Source organism: Labrus bergylta, chromosome 1 (assembly GCF_963930695.1).
Source record: "Labrus bergylta chromosome 1, fLabBer1.1, whole genome shotgun sequence".
NCBI lineage: Eukaryota > Metazoa > Chordata > Actinopteri > Labriformes > Labridae > Labrus > Labrus bergylta.
The window spans coordinates 10,674,795-10,692,813 of NC_089195.1; the positions used below are offsets into that span (position 1 = coordinate 10,674,795).

The following is an 18,019-nucleotide window of genomic DNA, read 5'->3' on the forward strand; positions in this document are numbered from 1 at the left end:
AAGAAAGAAATTGCTAATTTAAGCTCAGAAAAAAATGAAGGCGGATATATATATATATATATATATATATATATCCGCCTTCATTTTTTAATTGACTATAATTGACTGTTCTGTTTGGTCTTTCATTCGACGATGTGTGTTTTTTTCAAATGGAGAGGAAAGTGGTGGTCTGATTTTAGACCTTCAGATGACTACTTTAAGCCAATGCCTATGTGTTTATCTAAAATTATTATAGTGATTTACTTTCAATAACCTATCCAAAAAGTATCACTTTCAAAACTACGGACTGCTGTCTAAATAGTTTTTAAGATTTATTATTATTATTATTATCAATATTATAGTAGCCTACATTGAATTTCAAACTTGAAAAAAAAAAACTAATCTTAAAACATAGCCCGGTCAACCTATCAGCCATAGACTGTCCATATTATCAAAGTCACACTCAATGTTCACTGATTTATTGATTACTTAATCCATTTCAATAATAACTTTTGCGACAACTGTTCTTGCTTTCTTGCAAAATTAACATTAGGTCACAAGAAGGTGCAGGTTTTTGTTTTAGGGAGACAGGTCAAGGAGAATGTGTTTTGAAAAGTGGACCACTGCTTAAAGTAAGATGTGAAAGGGGAGACCTTTTCGGGTAGCAAAACAGCCTCCTATTTAACGTGCTCATTGTTCACCAGATACAACAATAACATTTTGCGACAGCCTCGCGCGCTTTCCGGCAGAAGTAGGTTACAAAAAGGTGCGGGTATCTAGGCAGCCAGATAGGAGGAACAGTGCTGTGACAAAGATGTGACAGAGGAGACCTTTCAAGGTAGCAAAACAACTAACTACTTCGAAAATACATCATTACGAGCTACAACAACAATAATGTCGCCAGCAGGACAAAGTGTAGCATGTGTAGGAAACGTTCAGCAATTAATATATTTTAACGAACAAATTGTACCTGCGGCTAGCTTACATTCAATGCTAGCTCCAACCAGCTGTTTAGCTTCAATTAGTTAAACAGGTAGCGATCAGTCCTGTTCGCTAACTAGTTAAATCCTCAGTGATGGTGGTGTTTAACTACGACAGTAACGTGATGTAGCATGTAGCTAACTTCACGCAGTCCATCGTTCAACTCGCATGATTTGTTTTGGTAAAACAATCGTAGCTCTGTTGTTGCTGCAGACTCGAAACTTGCGGAATGTTTTCTCTCACGTAGTTACGACATGCTCCATTTGTCCTTTTAACCCGCGTTTACGAAGCTGCATTGAGCCGCTTTCATAGATCAATGTTTGAGAAGTTCAGTGTTAATTCACATGTTTTAGTTGTTTTACTCCTCATAGGAAATGCATACGCACCAAGTAACAAACAATAACCCTTAAACTTTTCCTGTTCTGTTTTTTTTGGGGGGGGGGTTTTGTAAAGCATGAGAAAGAGGAGAAAAGAAAGTGCCGTGAAAGACCTGTTTGGCATGTATGATGGAAGGACTGGGAAACGACACATTCATATGCAGCTCTAGAGCCCTCCCATGTCTCAGTCACCCCAAAACAGAGCCCTCAACCCTGCTGTGGAAGCTCAAGGACTGCTTCTCCACAAACGAGACAAACTCTCTTCGGCACACAGATAAAGAAGCAAGTATTTATCTGTGTATTATACACTGACTCAGCCCTGATTTATATATGTGCAAAAAGGAGTTCAGGGACAATGATTCAGCCTTATTATCAGAGATGATATTCCAATCGACATTTTTTTCTCAGTGTTTTCATGTTTTATTTTCTATTTTTACAGAAATGACTTGAGAACAACTCTATTGTTGATCAATGTAAGATTAGAGTTTAAGAATGCCATTTAAAAAAAAAAAAAAGTAAATCCAGAAGCTCGTTGATTTGCACTTCACAAAGGTGCTTCAAAAGCATTTCAATATTATCAAGTTTTATTGACATTGTTGCTAAATGATCTGCTGGTTATGTTTCAGAACAATTACATGGACAGCAGAAAGGCCGTTTTGGAATTGAAAGATGTCCCTCCTCCTCCACAGCATACTTCCTCTTCCCAATTATCCCAGCCCTTTTCTCTGGTCCCGCTCCCTTTGCCTCCTCCCTGCTTGCCTCCCCCTCAGCTTACACAAGACTCCCACCAACAACAGCCACCACCGCAGCAGCAACAAGAGGGGGCTAGCCCCAAAGTAAGACCTCAAGTATGTTCTCACTGTGACTATTGCAGCACAGATAGCTATGGGTTATTAGGTGGTGGAGGTGTTGTTGGTAGCAGTAGTAGCATTGCTGGTGTTGTCTCACTCTACATGGACCCAGGCTCTCTGGGAGCACCCATCAGCAGCAGCAGCAATATTGGCAGGTCTGGCCTTTGCTCTGTAACTTCATCTGTCCATCAGTATAAACGTAACCTAAGCTGTGGAAGAGCAGGTGAAGTTCTTGATCCTTTGCTGGGTCTTGATTACAAACCTCAGCCGCTCTCTAATGTTGCTACCTCCCAGCCTATTTCATCACACCCCTACCTCTCCTGCTGCTCAGGGATTCTCCACGCAACCCCCTCTGTACCTCTTCCATGTAGCCAGCCCAGCCTGTTTCCCTCCTTTCCACCTCTGGCTTCCTCTCTTCCTTGTGTTTCATCTCTACCTGCTCCCTTGCATGGCTCTTGCCTGGCCTCTTCTGGCTACTACCCCTGTGTAGACTGTTGCCCATCAGCCAGAAGAACCCAGAGAAGCACACCCTGTGATCACCCAACAACCACCACCATCACCACTACAACCACCTCAGCACACTTCTGTTCTAATCCTGTTCACCTAAATGTAGAACGCACTGTTTGTGTAAAGGGGGCGCACTTCTGCCAGGAGTGCCTGTTAAAGGTTGGTAAAGCCTTTGTCTTGTATTTGCATGCCATAAAGATCACTGTAGGACACTTTATTCTACAATAATAGATCAGTCAACCAAACTGACATCTACTTTGTATTTGTGTCAATTTAAAAATTAATTGGTATAAAGTATTGCTTGCTGTTGATGTCTTGATAATGATTTATGCTTATTTTAGCCCCTAAATGGTCTGGCAGTGTCAGAGTCGGACACGGTGTGGCACAATGTTCCTGTACCCCAGACTGCTCCTATCCCCATCCCCATTTGTAACGGCTGTGGCACTTCCTCTGATGGCATGATGCTCATGTCATCGACCAGCCTTGGCAAGACTGGTCAGAAGTATGGTTAGTGGACTTTACAAAACAATGCTGAATACCTGCATAAAGGTTGTTTATTGGATTTATTAATAATAATCATGTCAGACAAGTGTTTAGGCCCTCAATTGTACTTGTTTATATATTGCAAGCTCTTTGGAGGTAGAGTGATATGAGATCTTAAGGACAATGAAAACAAATGAAATGTGTGAAATTGTTTTTGGAGTAATAGTTTGCTCATCTGTCTGCTAGGTTCTCCTGAGACCTGTGGCCCTGAGAACATCCCTCCAGTAGGTGTCTTCTGGGACATTGAAAACTGCAGCGTGCCCAGTGGACGCTCCGCAGGAGCAGTGGTTCAGCGCATTCGCAGCCGTTTCTTTCAGGGACACCGCGAGGCAGAATTCATTTGCGTCTGTGACATCAGCAAGGAGAGTAAAGCTGTCATCCAAGAGCTCAACAACTGCCAGGTACCAAATACAATATATACTACTTTAATGGTTATGCTATTTCACTTGAGATGAAAGTAATCTACTTTTTAAAAATTGGTCAGAGTTAGTCTAATGCAGCTTAATCAAAAGATACCATTAGGGTAAGGGCTTATTTACCTTTGTTGACATGTCTAACATGAGATGTACTTCTTTTGGACTATTTTGGACTAAATCTCAATATCAGAGCCTAAAGAAAATTCTCTGAAATAACCACTTTGATATTGTGATTGAAGATAATTTTACTCCACATATTAACAAGTTAAAAAACGAGATGAACTTTTAAAGTGTTTGCTCAACAAAATGGTAAAATATATCTGCTGTTTTAAAAAATATATATTATTCTACTTCAGGTCACCGTTGCACATATCAATGCCATAGCCAAGAATGCTGCAGACGACAAGCTTCGCCAGAGCCTACGACGCTTTGCTGAGACTCACACTGCACCTGCAACAGTTGTTCTAGTATCCTGTAAGTTTAACTCAGATTTTTAATACTCATCCTTGATGCCTTCAAGGATTTTGTGTAACCGAGTGTCATTATTTTCTCTTACAGCGGATGTAAACTTTGCAAGTGAGCTGAGCGACTTGCGTCACCGCCATGGTTTCCAGGTTATCTTGGTCCATGGCAACCATACGTCTTCAGCCCTGCTACAGCACGCCCACTGCCACGTGGCCTTTCAGGAGATCACAGCTGATCTGCCACCACGTATACTGATCAAAGAGCAGGTAGGCTTAAAAAATGCTTAGCTTGGACCTTAAAGGTTTTTTTTTTTTTATCTACACTGTATTAAATGTGGTAAGTAAGTGTTGGCAAAAGCAACCAAGGCAAGATTTATTTTAGTGTGAACGTACTTGGAGAGCAGAGGTTGGTGAAAGTGATTATCTTAACAATTATTATGTTGTGTACGCAATTCTCTTTTGGGGATCATTACAATACATCCTGATCCATACCCCTCTCAGCCATTCTCCAAAATGTTTATCAACCAAACCAACCACTTCTGCTATAATCTTTTTTAAGTGTAATTTATACAAACCAGACAGGCACACTGTCTCTTCCTCCCATCCCTCAGCCCAGTTTCAACCTCCTCTATGTGCACAACCTTCCTATCAACTGTGACAAGAATCTGCGGAACGCTGTGAAGCTCAGGCTCCGCCGCCTGTCTGACAACTGTGGTGGCAAAGTGTTGGGCATGTCCCAGGGCACAGCAGTCCTTCGTTTTGGCAACCCTGATGCAGCTGCACGTGCCCGCAAGCGAATGGAAAATGAGGATGTGTTTGGCCGCCGAATCAGCCTCTCCTTCTCCCCACACCCCAGAGATGATACAAGTCCCGAGCCTGAGCTTCAGTCTCGGACCCATCTCTTGCCTCAGCCTCAGGCTCTGCCCCAGACCTATCAAAACCAGGACTCAATGTTCACCCCTACCCCATCCGTATCCTCCTTCTCTTTTCTGCCCCTGGAGAAGCCAAGGTCACCTAGGAGGCCACGGCGAGCAACCCGCCCCTACAACACCCCAGGCCCAGTGCCTGAACGGCCCTACAGCCCCAGGAGAGGGTGCAGTGGGCCACCCGGTGGTGCTCCAGACAAGCCCCATCAGGTCAGCAGACTATATCAGTGCCTGCTTCCCCTTAACCGTCGTTGCCCTTTAATCTTGTTTGGGCTGCTTTCCTAATCAAAATAGCTTTTCCCATCCCGTGTCCCCTTTTAACTGCTGCTTTGACTAACCGCTAGTAGCTGCTTGCTTCATTTGTCGGCCTGTGCTAGCATGCTTAGTGCTTTATGTACCCCCTGCTGTCCTGCATGTTCATGAGTCAGTCATCATTTATAATAATGCATGAGTTTTCATTGTTGTTGTCTCTACTTTTTTTCTAGTACCTCTGTGTTTTGTCTCCTCCGTCCCTACTTTTTATTTTGTTGCCGATTTTGGCTACCTGCAGTTTTCCGCAGTCAAACAATGAACTGATGGCTGGAATGACTTGCTTGGTTTGTCTTTTCCACTTGATATTCATCAAACAGACCAACGTGGAAAGATGGAATACCCATAGATGGATACCTGTTTAGATGGACTCTAACAAGGCATTGGCATTTTAATTTAATGATGAATTGCAAAGTGAATTTTTATCAAACATTTGTCTTACTAAACATAAAAAAAAAAAAAACATTGAAACACCATGATGTTTCGTTTTCAGATTGTTTAAGAAAGAGGTTCAAATGACAGATGGCATAGTTGAAAATATGATTCTAACATTTCAGCAAAGGTCTGGCTCACCACTATCAGAGACGCACACTCTCATGAGTCAGCTGTTTGCTATGGGTCCAAAGTACATTACTTGTCAATTAAAACATGATGACAAACAACTATAACAAATCTTGGTGATAAACCTGTAATCAGGTGTCCTGTTTGTCTCACTCTCTTTGGCCTTTTAACTTTTTATGGGGATCCTTAGTTCAACTCAGAGCTTCAGTACATAATCATTCCATGATTATTATTATTATTACATTGAGCTTCACATACACATGCATAGATACGAACATGACAGTATCCCGCAGCTCAATTTCTCCTTTACTAACACCTGGTACTTCCATCTTGTCCAGGAGCTGGGTAGCTTGGAGTGTAAGCCAAGAACTGGCTTGCACCACCTGGAGAGAGGACGTGCTGTTTCCTCTTCCCCCCACAGTAATGGTGAGACAGGATCTCTGGAGAGGCTGTCCAAGCCTGGCCTTGCTGGAGAATCCATGTACAGGAGAAGGTACACACGAGCAAGGAGACGTTAAATAAACATTCAACTCAATATACGTTTTTTTTGTTGGTGTTTTGAAACATGCAAGCTATTGTCTAAAATATCTCCTTCAAAGGATACTGTCAATTCTGTCGTCTGTTGTGGGTTTTTTTTTTTTTTTTTTTTTTTTTTAGCTAAACCAGCAAAATTATTTTTGGGAATGAGGATTTTATAATTTTTTATAAACAAAAAAACCTTAGAAGGCTGCAGGGATGTTCTTTTTGGTCAATTTTAATGTTTGTTAAACATCCAGCCTTCATATTTACAAGCCTTTTTTTTTTTTTTTCTGAATGTGAATATTATTCCTTGTAAATAAGAGGTTGAATTTAAAAAATACTTAATGAGTTTGTGGCCATATTAGGAGTTAGTTTAACATTGACAAAATTCTGCTCAAATTTTTAAAATATTAAATGACAAAGTTTTGACTTCAGCCAAAATGCTAAGGTAGGCTGCATCTGTTTTTGAAGCGTTGTTGTCTATAATAGCCGCAGTTTAAGGTTTTATCAGATTTTGCTTTATTGCCAAGGAACATGAACACACAAGGAATTTAACTTGATTGTTTGTTTTTTTCAACAAATTTACACCACTTCAATGTAACTGGCAGAAAGATACATCTGCAGGTCCATAATCGTTCATTTCTAATTTTTGTGTAGAAGAGAAGGGTCCAACCCTTGCACTGTCACTGTATCGTCTGGAGAACAAGGAGACAAGAGCTCAGGAGATTTCCAGATGAGCACACCCTCAGCTTTCAGCAAGTTGAATCTACACAGGAGCTTCAGTCCCCTTGCCCTGTCCCAGGGCTCCTGGTCATCCAGGTACCATGTTGGTTTCAATCAGTCATATTTAAATTGGCATAGATCCATTTATTTTTTATTTTTTTATTTTAAAACTGTTAAACCCTCATTATGAATAGTTATCATTTTGAATGAGTCTTCCTACTTTCTATCAAAAGGAGCGTGTCGCCCTGCCTGTCCAGCCGCTCCTCGCCCCTCTTGGCTGCCCCTCGTAGCCCTCATCCCGATCGTCCTCCTGAGCCTTTCTCAGACGGGGCAGAGATTCAAGTGGCCAACCTGGACTACAGAATGTCCCGCAAGGATTTGCAGCAGACACTGCGTGACACGTTCTTCCGGTATGGGCAGGTAAGTGTACTTCTGTCATGTTATTTTGTTTATCTGATTCTAGAAGGGAAAAAAGTTGAGATTGACTCCTGTCACAAAACGTGTTTATGTTGTTAAACACGTTGTTTTGTCTAGGTGAAAGCTGTGGAGCTTAGCCCACACACTGACTATCAGCTGAAGGCCACGATCCAGATGCTGTCCCTTCAACAGGCCATAAGTGCTATCAGTGGTCTGCACCGCTATAAGATCGGGGGGAAGCGCATTCAGGTGTCTCTGATCACCGGTGGCAGCAGCAAATCCCTTGCCATGCTCAGGTACAGTCAAGCATAGTTCAGTTTGGGATTCGGGGAACATTCAAATTGAGGTGTGAGAATATATTCAGCTGTTCTGCTTTAGATTGTGATGGTAAATTTCAACATTGTCTTTATACAGCACAGAGATCATCACCATTCTTCAGGATGCACCTGCCAACTGCCTTCCCCTCTTCAAGTTCACAGAGATCTATGAGAAAAAGTAAGTTGCTTTTTCTCAACTCTTTGTTACTGCTCTTCAACTATTTAATTGTGCACTGTGTGCTCTTTAGTCTTTTGTCTAGTCTAGCTCTTTGCTGCTTTAATACTGTAAATCTCTCTGTTGTGGGATAAATAAAGTTGTGTATCTAATCTTGTATAGTAGCCCCTAAAAGAGAGGATGTGCTTGTCAAAGTAGTTCTTGCTGATGAAAGTTTTATTTTTATTTTTTGTTTACCCCCTTCAGATATTCTCGTAAGCTGGTGGTTGGTGAGCTGTACAAACTGCCAGAGGTGGTGGCAGTGCGGGAACAGGGAGGCTCGAGGCTTGTGTGCCTTCTGCCAAGCAGTCAAGTCCGTCAGAGTCCACTGGGATCTTCCCAATCCCAGGAGGGCTCCTCCTCTGCTAGTGGAAGTCCTGTGGTGTTTGAGGAGCTGGAGTACCATGACCCGGTCTGCAGACAACATTACAAACAGGACTTCAGGTCAGTCTTGTGTAATAAGAGAAATATCTCATAAATACTTAATCAATGATTTTTTTTAAATTAAATAATACTGTACTGTAGCTAGTAGGTGGTAACTTCACAAAGTGAAAACAGATGGTGCTAAAAGAGCTACACAGCTGTACAGAAACTGCACGTTATGGATTTAGCTGAACACAATAGCAATAGTCACGCAGGTAGACGGTTAAACCTTTTTTCCTCTCTGTCTGGGAAACACCCCAAAACAGACTGCTTCTTATATACTGTAGTGAATTATAGTCCAGTTTTTAAAGTGTGTATGAAATTCTGCTATCAGCCTTGTATTAGTTTATTTTATTTTATTTTTATTTTAACCAGGAAAAGTTTCATTGAGATTAAGAATTTGCTTTACAAGAGCGTCCTGGCCAAGACGGGCAGCAGCACAATTTACTGGGTTTAAGACATAAAACACTTCAACATGAATAGAGGAATCACAAAATTAGTGGTGGTCTGTAATGTTGGCCACTTGGATACTCCTTTGGGCATCCTGACCTGCTTAATCCTGACTTGCCCTGAAGAATTTATTTAACCTTAATTCTTTCTATTCTCTGGACTGTACAACTTAAGCTGTCTGTTAATTCTATTTCCTCACTGATTTTGACTCATCTACCTCTGCTTTTTAGTGAGGCTGACTTTGACCCTGACTCCTACAAAATCCCTTTTGTTGTGATGTCTCTTAACACTTTGGCCTCTGAGATCCACAGTCTGCTGCAGTCCCACCAGGGAACCCTTCCATTACTCAGGTGATTACCAGCTCTTAAATCCCTGTGTTAACCTTTTTTTCTTTTCTCAAACAGCACTATTATGTCAACAATGAGGTTTCTTTTCCATTCAGTTTTCCAGATTGCTACGCAGCCAAATTCAGCACTCTGCAGCTGGGCAATGAGACACTGGAGGGTGGTGTTCCCCTGGAGCATCTCATTACCTGTGTTCCCAGTATCACTATTGTCACAGCTCAGAATGGCTTTAAAGTCATCAAATGGATCCACAACAAACCACCTGCACCAAACTCAGGTGGAAATCTCTCTCTTTACAACCCACTTCTTAGTAGTTTTATGCTGGTATCAATCTTAAATATTTTAATTTCTCTGCTGTGCTGTAGCTCTAGTACAGTGGTTTAGTTACTAGTTGAATGTGTCTCATTTGAAAAATGATATCTTTAACATGCAGAACCATGGATTCAGCGCTGCAAGAGTCCAGTTGGAAACCCCCAGCTCATACAATTCAGCCGTGAGATTATTGACCTGTTGAAGAATCAGCCCTCTTGCATCATGCCCATGAGCAAGTTCATCCCCTCATACCACCATCACTTTGCAAAGCAGTGCCGCGTCTCTGACTATGGTTACTCGAAGCTCCTGGAGCTTCTTGAGGCCGTGCCACATGTCCTGCAGGTATTGAGGAGGATAACGTGGATCAGAATTTGATCGAAAACTAATATATTTTATTTCTTAACCAATCCAAAATTGACCTTGTTTGTTTTCCATATATCGTGTTTGCAATTTATATTCTCTTTGCCTCTAGATCTTGGGTATGGGCACCAAGCGTTTACTCACCCTGACCCATCGTGCTCAAGTAAAGCGCTTCACTCAAGACCTGCTCAAACTGCTTAAATTTCAAGCCAGCAAACAAGTGTCAATCGATGACTTCATGCAAGCCTACCATTGGTCAGTCAACACTGCTTTCAGTTGTAGATGGGATGGTTATACATTTCTGTTATGTTTATTAGAGATGTTGATGTAAATGTCACGTGGATTTGATGGTTTCATTGTTGTTGTTTTTTTATGACTGCTAAAAAAAAGCTTTTTGTCTAATCTGGATCATCTCTTTTGTGCATTTTTAGTAATGTGTTTTTATACCTTGAATTTCAGGTGCTTCTCCAGAGACTGGAGGGTGGTTGACTACGGCATATGTGACCTGATGGACCTGCTGACTGAGATCCCTGACACCACCATCACTATTACTCATCAGGACAAAGACACCGTCATCTCTGTTCCCAAAAGAGGTCAGTTTAAGCCAGGGGATGTTAAAAACTGTAAGGAAAGACTGTAAAATAGTAATTATAATTACAATACATAGGGTTGTCAACAGACTATTTTTGATGTTTTTTTGTTTTTTTTTAATGAATTAGATTTTCTTTTATTCTTTTTTTCACCTGTAGAACGAACAATAGAGGAAATGGATCGCACTAAGCAGTTTGGGAAGGAAGTGGTGGACCTTCTCCGTCACCAGCCTCACTGCAGGATGCCCTTCAGCAAGTTCATCCCCACCTACCACCATCACTTTGGTCGTCAGTGCAAGCTCAGCTACTACGGCTTCACTAAACTTATGGAGCTCTTTGAGGCGATCCCTGACATCCTAATGGTGAGTGTTGGCAGACTGCTTCTGTTTACGGTGTCAGTCCTCCAATTACAAAATGAACTATGTATTTAGGGTGAAATTAAGAATCTGCAGCAAAAAAAAAGTCTAAATTTCTCCTCAACTTACAAAAGATCCATTTAGGTCTTTCATCTGCAGAAGATGACCACTAGTTAAATTGAAAAGATGCAGTATTTCTCAGACCATGAAAATGTAATGAGAAGAAGTTCATTTTTTTTTTAATACAACAGGATAATAATGTTTTCCTTTACGAAGAGTTCAGAAATCAATACTTGGTGTTATAATCTTGATTTCTTAACTTTAGCTTTCATGCATCTTTGCATGCTCTCCAAACTCCACCAGTCTTCCACTTTGCTGTTGGGTTTTGCCACTCTTGGAGCAAAAAGTCAAGCAGCTCAGCTTTCTGAGATGGCTTGTCAAGTGATCATCAATGCCTCATTAAGAACAATGAGGTGTGCCTGTGTGGAAATTACTCTAGCTGATATAAGAAAACATTTGAGTTGTCTCGTATCATTCTAAGAGGCCACCTTTAAGAATTTATTCCACCATATATTGATTTCTGAACTCTTCTGAATTAAAACATTGGTGTTGTGATGTATAAAACATGAATAGGAATTAATTTTCCTTGCATTTTATGTAGTCTGAAAAATTCTGAATCTTGTTTTCTTAACCTGCTGTCATTTTCTGCAAATAAAAGAGCTAAATGAGATTTAATTCATAAGTTGGGAGAAACTTTGTTTACTGTAAAACAAGAGATTTTCACTTTATTCAAACATACTAGAACCAGAGGAAAACATTTTTGCAGTAGTCTCTTAAGTTAACATAATTGTTTGCAGAACAATATTATTCTTAAAGGACTCTGAAGAATTGGTTACAGTTTATGTTAAGTGTACAATGGTGCTCCGAATGTCTGTACTGAAAAAGACAAATGGTATATGTCATGTTGATTTATTACGTCAGTGGCCAATATTAAAAATCTGATTGTTAAATTCTATTTGCTTCTTGGAAGTCATTTCCAACAGCTTACCAGCATTGTGGTATAGTATTTGCTTGTTAGTTTAATTCACTTTTTGGGTCGTCTCTTCTTGGCTTTTTTCATTAGTCATGTCATTAAAGTCCAGTGGCCAAGTTTGATTAAGCATGCTCCTGCTTAAAAACGATCCCCTACCTGTGACAGGTGTTGGAGTGTGGTGAGGAGAAAGTGCTGACTCTGACAGAAGTTGAGCGCATCAAAGCTCTGGCAGCTCAGTTGGTCAAGCTGCTTCGAGCTCAGAAAAACTCCAGTCTTCCTGTCAGCCAGCTTCTAACGGAGTACAGCAAGACCTTTGGTTATGGTCTCCGCCTGCAAGACTACGATGCAAGCTCCCTGCCAGCTCTGCTGACCAAACTCTGCCATGTTGTCAAGGTAATAAACACATCTAAAGATAACTTTTTGTACTGTTTGTTTACCTGATTTTCTCAGGAGGACAGTTTTTCAAATATTCACATTGTAAAGAAATTCATTGGTCATTCACTTAGTAATGTGCTTTATTTTTTCTATGTGAATGAATAGATAGACTTGTACCAAAACATAAAAATGATTATGTTTGAGAGGTTGAAGTTGAGCAGCTCCAAGATTCACTTCTACAAATAATCATCAGTCACTTTCTTTCCATTTCAAGGTGGTTGATGGCGCTGAGGGTCGGGAAGTGCAGTTGATCAACAGGAAGTCTCTGCGCTCCCTGACCTCCCAGCTACTGAGTCTGCTCATGTCCCAAGACGGACAGCAAGTCACCAAGGGTTTCAAAGTCGAAGTGCTTAGCCAGCAATACCTGACGGTCTATGGAGCCTCACTCAACCCATGTGAATATGGGTTCCTCTCCCTCAGCGAGTTGCTTAAGAGCCTGCCATACCTTGTTGAGGTGAGTGGAAAGTTTTCTTTTTAATCCTGTGTGAACTCTCTCAAGTTCCAGTTAAGCTATTACCAAACACACAGGTATAACATCATCTTCATCATTTGTGTTTACAGCTGTACCATGAAGAAAGTGAGGACAACACTTCCAGTGGTCGTGGTGAGGAGTGGGTGAGGCTGACCTGGCTTTACCAGTTTGCCCGTAACGTACGTGCGCTGCTCCACACCTATCATTACAACCAGCTCTTCCTGACTGAGTTCCTGGGGGCTTTTAACAAATTCACAGGCGCTAGCCTTGAACCTCGTTCCTATGGATATATCAGCATTGATGAGCTGCTTGGAGCAATACCTCAGGTAAAAAATGAATTTACGAGATGTTTTCCTATCGATATGTGCAGAACTTAACCCTTTGTTTATGTAGATTGTCCATGGCTAAAGTTTTTGTAACAGATCTCCCAAGGGTAATTACGTTTCTCTTGTTTCTGCATATTTCACTGGATTGTTCTGTGATGTGTCATCTTCAGGTGGTCTGGATCAAAGGGCATGGTCACAAGAGGATTATCGTTCTAAAAAACGATATGAAAGGTAAAGGTGATGAAGCCTTCTTTTTATAGCAAATTTATTTTATTCAGGCTTATTATCTGCTGAGACCATCAGCAGTTTGAGGACTCATTGTAAATAAAGAGACTGAGCTGAATCGATCATGCGATGATGGTCTAAGCAGTAGGTGTTCCTGCAAACACTTGTTAAATGGTGTTTTCACTAATGCATGAAACTCCTGAAAACTTGGAAGATATCCAGGGTGAGCTGCATGTGTGAAAGCAACTCAGGAAAAAGTCAGGGGCAGCGTGCCAGAAATAATTTGGAAATATTGTGGAGTGCAAACCACTGAATGCGGATCCAAGAGTGATTCTTCTCTTCTTTTTTTCAGCAAGGGCAACCTCTTCTGTCCCCACCAGCCCCCTGCCAGGGGAGAACACAGACAGTCCAAGAGACAGCCCCATTAGCATCTCAACATCTGGAGCGCAAAGTCCAGGTAAGAAAATATTGATGAGGTAATAAAATACATGGGGGGGGGGGGGGGGAAGAGATTCAAAAGAAAATGTTTGACTCTTAAGTTATCACAATCATGACTTTTAACCTTCCAGGTGGTGATGCAGTGGCCGATTCAGAGCTGCTGTGTCTGACGTCACCAGTAGACCTGCTGTGTGGTCCTGTACCATCCTGCCTACCTTCACCTCAGCTCCACCCTGACCCCGTTCTCCTGCAGCAGACAGACCTGATCCACTTCGAGGAGAAAAGTCCAACAACTCAAACACCAGGTCTCTTTCATGGTTTTGTATTGCATGTAAACCAATGTGAGGTAATGCTAAAATAGTTCTTATAGTGCAATTAGGATGTCACCATAACGGTTATTAAACAGACCCCTTGTTTTCATACAAGAGTGGATATTCCCCTAAAATCACTAAACTTTCAGTAGAGATGTAACAATACACATCTCATTATACATAAGGATCAAGATCTCGATTTCATGATACAATTGTATCATGGTTTTTTATTATGCTACCGGTATTTGTGTCGATGTCCTTTTTGTGCTCACCTCGCTTCTGCATCCCAGCTTTGAAACAAGATGTTGCTTTCTCCACTTCAAAATCTTCACTCCTTACATGTCTGTACACTTGTTCTCCAGCTACTGACATCAGACAAGAGAACTCACAAGCAGAAGGTGCCCTGTGCTAGTTGAAACAACAAAAACAATCTCCTTTTTGTCTCATTGATTTAAAATTGTCCCTATTTGTATCTATTTCTTAATTACTTAAATAACTTTCAACCCTACTGTAGATTAGTTTGATCTGATCTTGATATTTGTTAAGATGTAATGTAATTGTTTTGCCAAAAATTTGAATTGTGACTGATAGCAAAGCCTTACTAAATCACGCAAAGCACTGGGGATCAAAAATGTCCTAAGGTCCTTATCATAACACTTTAATTTGCACTTTTTTTGTCTTACTAGATGTTAGCTCAGTATGTACGTTTTGTGTGTTTGTGATTCCAGTGAGTGATGAACCCGAGGTGTCTGATGCTGATGGTACTTCTGATGCACCCGAGCACCCTGCCTTCATAGAAGACTCGGCGGTCTCTAACTTCCCACCGCCCCCTGACATGAAGACAAACTTGTCCATGGACAGTCCCAGCAGACGAGTAACACGCAGCAGAATTAAGCTAGCTGCAAACTTCTCATTCCCAGCAGGCCTGTGATCCTTTTCACACACACACAGACACACACTGGAAACCCTAGTTCAGTTATTATAACTTGTTAAACATAAGTTGACCCACCACACTGAAAGCACTACAAAAAAACTTACCACAAAACAACCCTGGTATTGTCCCATCTACATCCTAACAGGCTGTTACATTCTTCTGCCTTTGCTCTTCTCATCCGTTTATCTGCCATCTTTGTTCCTTTCGTTTGCTTGAACTATCAGCAATGTTCTTCCAGTGATGTTCACCAAGCTGTGATTCTCTTCTTGCAGATTTTCTGCAATTCTTTTATTTGCCAAATCCATCTCTTCTAACCTGTTTGATTTCATCTGGAGGAAAGTTGAATGATATTTTCACGAGTTTGCATATTGAGTTCAGAGCCACGGTGGCTAACAATGAATGTAGAGTAAAAATGAGTTAGTTGTCACTGTATACAGAGTATATTTAAACACTGGGAGAAATTCAAGTGAGGACTAAGTTCTTTGCTAAATCCAAGAAATTAAGTTAACTTCATTCAGAGTTTATAAATTGACAAATGACAGAAGGTTTATAGCGCTGCTTTGTTCATGTTTAGAAACCTTTATGTATGAAATTATCCCTAAAGATGGAGCATTTAATTGAGGACTTTGATTATAAACTCATTTCAGAATTGTGGAGATTTTTCTTTTGATAACTGGAGTCATGTCATTCAAACTGGCCTCTTAAGCATTTCCCAGTTTAATTGTTTAAAAGAATTTCTGAAGAGTAAGCTTCTCTGTGAGGTGTTTTCTCAACACTTGTCTCAGTTTAAAAAAAAATAAAAAAAAAAGTAGCCCAAGGACGGTAGTTTCATTTCCATTAGTGTTACTTGGTGTTTAGCAGCTGTCTGTGGAAGAGCCTGGCCTAATGTGTGTTGTATCAAGTGGCACCTCAATGATGGGACTAAAGTGATGAACATTAGTGTTATCTGTTCAGCTAGTGGTCTTTGTAAATGGAATCCAACAGTTTTTGAACAGTTCAAGCGTGGTTGGCCATGGTTTGACTGCTATTGCAATTAGCACAACTCTCAGGATATTGTATTCTTGTTGTTCTTTTTACCTAATTTATAGCAGAGATAGTTTCCCCTCTCTGCAAGGCTGCTGATTATATCCGAAGGGAAAATGATCTTTGAGACTCCAGCCAGGCTTTGTTCAGGCAGCAGGAACTGTACTATACTTTCATGTTTGGCTTCAGCCAGCAGTCGGTGTGTTTTTCTTTTTGTCTGTGTTGTCTGTGTGTGTTATATGAACCGTGTGCATAACTGAGTTTATGCATAGTGTAAGCCCAGGATGAGCAGACGGGAGCAGATGATGGACATTCTTTAAGATCACGCTTTTATTTCCACCACGTTTTAGGGATGTTACAGTTGGCGTTGTCCTTGCAGTTGCCGCATAAATGCTCAAGGTTTTTCGAGTTAACCTTGTTGCTGTATTTGTGGTGATGTAAAAACTGCCTATGTTGAAGAGGAGCAACGAGCACTCCTGATTTTTTGATTTTAATGACGAGGTGAATGGTTGTGAGTTTTTTTAGGGAAAGGAGTTGGGATGGGAGGCAGTAGGCTGTTTGTGAAGCACCACGGGGGCTCTAAGTGGCCTCTTGAACAGACTGTGATGTACGCACAGAGGACCTTTGAGGCTCTCTGGAATCCACCTGGCTTTTACAATGGCTTGTATTTGCCACGGTGCCAAAGGAAACACCATCATACCTCCACATCCCTGACATCTCCCACGGAGGAGTTTTTACTGATGTGTGCTGGTTTCTGTGTTTTCCTCTGTCTTAAGTGTTTACAAGGCTGCTGGCTGCTGACATGCCATTCAGTGATATCGGCCGAAAGTGATGTTTAACACGCCCGCTGAAGTCTAAAGAGTTTTGTCTTGTGTTAATAGTAAATGTTCAAAGAATGGATAAGAGCCCATTTTATCAGTTTCTCTCTTAGATTGTGTTCAAATCTTAAAACCGCGATAATTTCACAAGTTGAGTTGTCAGACTTGATTTTGACTTTGTGTGAAAAAGCTGCGAGATTTCACCTGTCATCACACCGAAATGTCTGAGATGCCAATCAAAATGTTTTTAATGAGGATGTTTGGGTTAAAGTCTCTCCTGCAGTGATAAACTGGCTGTCTGAAAACCTCTTTAATTAGGTAATGAGTATGTATTAAGAAATAGGCAGGCCTAAGAAGGATTATGTATTGGTAATGAGAAAAAGCTATAATGCTAACAGGAAATATCTAGATTTAACTTTGGCCGTAAGAATGTATTACTTTGTGAATTTGCGCATACCTTGGCTCTCCTTCAGAGAACTGCAGTGGCAACTAACTCGCATGAAAACATGAAACTCTTCTGTTTACTTTCTCTTTGTTTTGGTTACATCAGTGAGAAGCTATAGTACCTAACGAAATATGCACCTTTGCATAGTTTTGGTCCAAAAATATCCAAAATGAAAATCAGGCCAGAGGGGAATGGAAACATGCTTTTGTTTAAATGTATCTGACTCTGCCTTGTTTGTTCTGTTTCAGTGTTGTACAACAGCTGATCTTTATTCATCAGTGTCCTTAAACTCTTGCCTTGTGATTTCCTGGTCAACAATTGTCTCACTGATGTTCCTCTCTGTAATCCTCCCCCTTGTCAAACGGGTTTAATGCCTCACTGCAGCAGAACTGGCTGTAACAGTCCAATGTTGTTGAAGGGACCAAAAAGATTTACGTAAATAAATTTCACAAGCATTACTTCTGCCTAGTCTGTGTTTTTGTCGTCTTCATAAAGATTCATTTAATAAAATCACTCGGCATGTTCCTGAAAGATGCTCTTTATTCAAACATGTATGTACAGGGAGTTTCAGTTTATTTTCTGCATATTTGTTCAATATTCAACGTTAGGACCTTCATAAA

At 40.8% G+C, this 18,019-nt stretch overlaps 1 protein-coding gene across 3 annotated transcripts; it reads left to right on the top strand.

The window, feature by feature from the left end:
- Positions 1–725: 725 nt before the first annotated feature.
- Positions 726–17,857, top strand: LOC109998461 (meiosis regulator and mRNA stability factor 1). 3 transcript variants are annotated; one of them, XM_065953604.1, is made up of 27 exons: positions 726–817; positions 1,414–1,619; positions 1,964–2,854; positions 3,037–3,202; positions 3,425–3,639; positions 4,011–4,128; positions 4,213–4,385; positions 4,730–5,254; positions 6,253–6,407; positions 7,091–7,252; positions 7,390–7,576; positions 7,691–7,869; positions 7,988–8,068; positions 8,312–8,548; positions 9,208–9,327; positions 9,420–9,598; positions 9,755–9,975; positions 10,106–10,248; positions 10,453–10,586; positions 10,743–10,945; positions 12,138–12,365; positions 12,622–12,861; positions 12,969–13,205; positions 13,376–13,442; positions 13,783–13,887; positions 14,000–14,173; positions 14,908–17,857. In XM_065953604.1, the coding sequence occupies exons 2-27, from the start codon at positions 1,464–1,466 to the stop codon at positions 15,108–15,110; spliced, it is 5,499 nt and encodes a 1,832-aa protein (XP_065809676.1). In that variant the 5' UTR covers positions 726–817; positions 1,414–1,463; the 3' UTR covers positions 15,111–17,857. The 3 variants fall into 3 exon arrangements, with proteins under 3 accessions (XP_065809676.1, XP_020508971.2, XP_065809688.1); XM_020653315.3 differs by having other exon boundaries at positions 727–817; positions 13,376–13,436; XM_065953616.1 differs by having other exon boundaries at positions 727–817; positions 5,123–5,254.
- Positions 17,858–18,019: the final 162 nt, after the last annotated feature.